The 4,847-nt window shown below is 40.9% G+C and overlaps 1 protein-coding gene across 1 annotated transcript; it reads left to right on the forward strand.

Moving 5' to 3' along the window:
- On the forward strand, positions 637-3,378 carry LOC109830110 (cytochrome P450 71A1-like). Its single transcript, XM_020397266.1, has 2 exons — positions 637-1,577; positions 2,518-3,378. Exons 1-2 carry the CDS (start codon positions 687-689, stop codon positions 3,133-3,135), a joined length of 1,509 nt encoding a protein of 502 aa, XP_020252855.1. The 5' UTR covers positions 637-686; the 3' UTR covers positions 3,136-3,378.

A 4,847-nucleotide genomic window follows, 5' to 3' on the forward strand; every position in this document is an offset into this window, starting at 1 on the left:
TATTTAACGGTTACGTGAAAATCGTAATTAAGATTTAAATTCAAGGAACAACGTAATAGTACAAAATCATTGCACATTTGTGTCCAGTCCCTCACAATATTTACTTTGTCATGCTATGCTTTTATTTATGTTAAGCAACATTCAATGACTTTGTGACATTCTGTATGTGCATGTCCTGTGAGGTCAATACGTGTCCGGTTTATGTCCGCATTTGTATATTTCAATGTTCTGGTTGTATCTCAGCAGAAATTAATAAGGTTGGTGGTTTCGATTTTTCCGGCAAAGGTAAAGAAGATATGAAGATCTTAATTACTCCAAGAAAATTAATCAAGAAGTCTGCAATCCAAAATCACATCCCCAGCCTCAGAGTAATCGGCGATCAATCATATCGAGTTGGCAAAGTCAATCAAGGACTTGATTGGCAGAATTTAATAGAATAAGGTAGCTAAAGAAAACTAAAGTAGTTACCACTTCAAGTAGATCTAACTTGCTAAAAAAAATCAAGCTGTCTGACCTACAACTGACCCCGCCTTGATGTGAGAGTGCAGCTGATTATTGACGAAAAGATATAGTAGACATAGATCAGTCTTTTCAGTGATAAAAACGTCTTGCTCTATGTAGTTTGTAAATATCTTCATATTGATCCCCCCCCTTCCCCCCCTTCCACATATTCCCTCTTCAGGAACATGACTGTCTCAATCACAGCAGCAGTGCAACTCTTTCTCCTCCTCCTCCTCCTCCTCCTCCCATTGCTATTCGTACACCACAAGACCAAACCAAAGCCCAAATGCAGAAGCCCACCCGGCCCGCCGCCGCTCCCCGTCATCGGAAACCTCCACCAGCTGAGCCTCCTTCTGCACCAATCCCTCCACAGGCTCTCCAAAATCCATGGCCCTATCTTTAAGCTAAGCCTCGGCCGGGTACCTGTACTTGTGATCTCTTCCCCTTCCCTAGCTAAGCAAGTCCTCAAAACTCATGACCTTGCCTTCTGCTCCCGAGCTTCCACCGTCTCCTTTAAGGAGTACACCTACGATGGCTGTGATGTTGCTGGTGCCCCCTATGGTGATTCCTGGCGAAACCTACGTAAGATCTTCGTGCTCAAACTATTGAGCTCGAAGAAGTTAACTTCATTCAGACTGGTTCAAGAGGAAGAGATTGAGGGAATGATCAGTTCGATAAGGACTCGCTCCGATACAAACGCAACGGTTAACATCACAGAGTTCGTGGTTCGTCTGGCTAACAACATCACGTTCAGGGTTGCTTTCGGTTATAGGAGCGAAGGGGAGTATGGAGAGAAGAGCAGGTTTCAAAGGCTTCTTGAATCGGGCAACGACACCGTCGCGAGCTTCTATGTTGGGGACTATTTTCCGGGACTGGGGTGGCTCGATAAGATGACAGGGAAGCTGGGGAAGATGAAAAGGAATGCAAGAGATTTGGATGAATTTTACCAAGAGGTGATTGATGCGCACATGAAGGATGGGAGAAAGGAAGATGGCAAAGAGGATATTGTGGATGTTTTGTTAAGATTATGGGAAGAAGGACAACTTACTATGGATCACATCAAGGGGGCTCTCATGGTATCTATGCAGTTTTTTTTTTTTTTTTGTTTCCCCAAATTTACTTTCTACCGTTAGGCAGTATAAATATTAGATAAAGAAGAAGCTTTGACTGCAAGAAAATTTGGATATTTCTAAGAAAGTATTTTGCAGATCAATATTAGTAGAGGTTTAAATGCTGAAAATTAGAGTGAGGGTTAATCAGTTTTTCATTATTATTTGAGTTGATCGACATGAGTCGTTCGGCATTATCTTTCATCAGTCCCTCGATTCATATTTTTCGTTTCAACCGTCCTAAAATCCCTTGAGCTGCATGTTTCTTTTGGCCAGAAATAGTCCATTTTTGTCACTGAAGGGATCTAAGTCCAAACCAAATAGATCGAACTGAAATTTTCAGTTTAGAGAAAATTTGTCCAAACTGACCGAACCGCTAGGTTGCTCGTCCTTACCAATTGAAATAAGGTTTCTTTGCTTTCTTGTAAAGGGTGAAAATGTATACCGAACTTTCCCTCCTGTTTCAGCTCCGCATACTTCTTCCTGCAACGAAGCTCCATCACTGATGTGCATCTGAAGCAGATCAGACCCCCATGCTAAAAGTAGGCTTCTAACTCCCAGGCTCAATTTTAGCAAAATTTCTTATTAGATCTTTGGAAGAGGACTTAAAGAGTTGCTATACTATCCTTTTCTAAATGTGCATTACTGTGCAACAAAAAGACTCTGCTTTTTCTGGGAAAAGAAGGCAAGTGTACTAATCGAAAGGCACTTCTACCTAAAGAGAAATGCTTAATACTACTGTTGGAGAAAAAAAATGTGGTCAGGTCCTTTTCCAATTAATAAGAAAAAAATGTGGATTGATAAAAAAAAAAGACGTGCATAGCAGACCTTTACATGCAGAAAGAACAAACTCATGGTTATACGCCAAGAATGCAACTATAACTTAATTGGGCCTGTGCTTTTGCAGAATATTTTTGTTGGGGGAACAGACACATCATCAGCAAGCATAGCGTGGGCGATGGCAGAATTAGCAAGAAAACCAAATGTGATGAAGAAGGCACAAGAGGAAGTGAGAAAAGCGGCAAGCAAGAAGGGAAAAGTCGAGGAAAACGATCTAGCTCAGCTTCAATACATCAAATGTGTAGTGAACGAGACCCTGAGATTGCACCCTCCGCTTCCTTTGTTGGTGCCAAGAGAAACCATACAGCACTGCGAGATCAATGGCTACGACGTCAGCGCAAAGACTAGAGTGCTCGTGAATGCCTGGGCGATAGGAAGAGATGAAGACGCTTGGGAAAACCCGGAGGAATTCAATCCGGACAGGTTCGTTGGGAGCTCAGTCGACTATAGAGGACAAGATTTTCAGTTCATACCTTTTGGCGCGGGTCGAAGGATCTGTCCTGGGATACAGTTTGGAGTTGAAACTGTAGAACTAGCATTGGCAAATCTGCTCTATGCTTTTAATTGGGAACTCCCACCAGGAGTGGAAAGAGAAAACATTGACATGCATGAAGCCCCAGGTCTTGTAACACGTAGAGCAACTGATTTGCGCCTTGTAGCAACTAACTACAAGGAAGCAAATTGATCGATGATGCGTATATATGTAGCCTACAGCAGTAACCATAATCAATTGTCCACTATAAAACCACACACTACTTGTGTATTGGACATGACGACTGATGAGTCTGAATGTGCGTTATCTGCCGATTGTTTACCTTTAACTACTACATCTGCATTCCAAAATTAGAAATGTATATGTAACTAAGCAAGCGCATGGGCAACCATGAGCTTTGAGCTAAAATATAAACCGTTACCAGAAGATCCCTCATTGGAGAAATTTTTTAAAAAGACCATTTTTTGAAAAAAATTTAGCAAAATCGACTTTTTTTGAAAATATTTAGCAAAATCGACCTCATTTTGTCCAATCATTTTGGCCACATCATCTCGATTGGACAAAATGAGGTCGATTTTATAAAATATCAACATTAAAATACACGGGACTAGAAATCTCGTGATTACGGTTAATATGAAATAGTAGTCTCATATACTTTGTGCTAAAATGGTTAAGGTTTAATTAACAATGACTAATTACACGGGAAGTCCCGTGTATTTTAAAGTTGATATTTTGCAAAATCTACCTCTTTTCGGCCAGCCGACCAAAAAGAGGTCGATTCTGCTAATACTTTCACAGAAGGGTGGTCGATTTTGCTGATTATTTTTTAAAAATATATTTTTAAAAAAATTCTCCCTCCTCATCTTAAAATAAATTGGCGAAAGACAAGCTGTCTGCTCTCCCAACTGACCCCTTATTCTGGAAGCACTACAGGTTATTGACAAATATAGGAAGTAAATAAAAAACCATATCTCCATTCCCATCCTGCAGTAGAATGCCCCAAAAGAAAAAAGGGCAAAAACGTAAGCTTTGTGCCGATAAGATAAGCCTCACACAAATAGCCTAGTTTAGCAAATTAGAGTTTCCTTGACAGGCTTTGTGCCGATAAGATAAGCCTCACACAAATAGCCTAGTTTAGCAAATTAGAGTTTCCTTGACAGGCTTTTAGCAAACAAATAGCCTAGTTTAGCAAATTAGAGTTTCCTTGACAGGCTTTTAGCAAACTATAACTGCTACAATTCAAGCAGCATATAAAAGCAATTGTGCAACTTAAAACTGTACACTTGTGTGTATTGAACATAACAACTATATATTGAATATGTATGTCCATCATCTACCAAGCTTTCACTACTACATGTGTATTTTAATTAGAAATGCATTATCTAACCAAGAGAGCACATAAAACTTGCATGTGCAACCATGTGCTTTGAACTAAAATATATATAGACCATTACCGAAAGATACCTCATCTTCTATATTGCTGGAAGCCAAGCTGTCTGCTCTCCAACTGACCTCATGCATCTTCATGGATAAAACAACTGATTATTGAAAAATATAGAAAGTTAACAAAGAACCATATTATGTATGTATATTGATCTCCCTTCTCCCAAATTCACACAATCCTCACTACGAGCATGACTCTCTCAGTCCTAGCAGCAGTTCCACTCCCTCTACTCTTCCTCGTGCTACTATTCATACACCACAAGACCAGATCAAAGCCCAAGTATAACAGCCCACCAGGCCCGCGACCGCTCCCCATCCTCGGAAACCTCCATTAGCTCGGCCCACTTGCCCACCGAACCCTCTACAGGCTATCAAAGATCCATGGCCCCATCTGAAGGAATTTCAGCATCAGCAGCAGAATCAGGAAAATCAGGCGGCGGTCGACTGGTCCGGTCGACCGC

The sequence above is a fragment of the Asparagus officinalis genome, chromosome 2, assembly GCF_001876935.1.
Source record: "Asparagus officinalis chromosome 2, Aspof.V1, whole genome shotgun sequence".
Lineage (NCBI taxonomy): Eukaryota > Viridiplantae > Streptophyta > Magnoliopsida > Asparagales > Asparagaceae > Asparagus > Asparagus officinalis.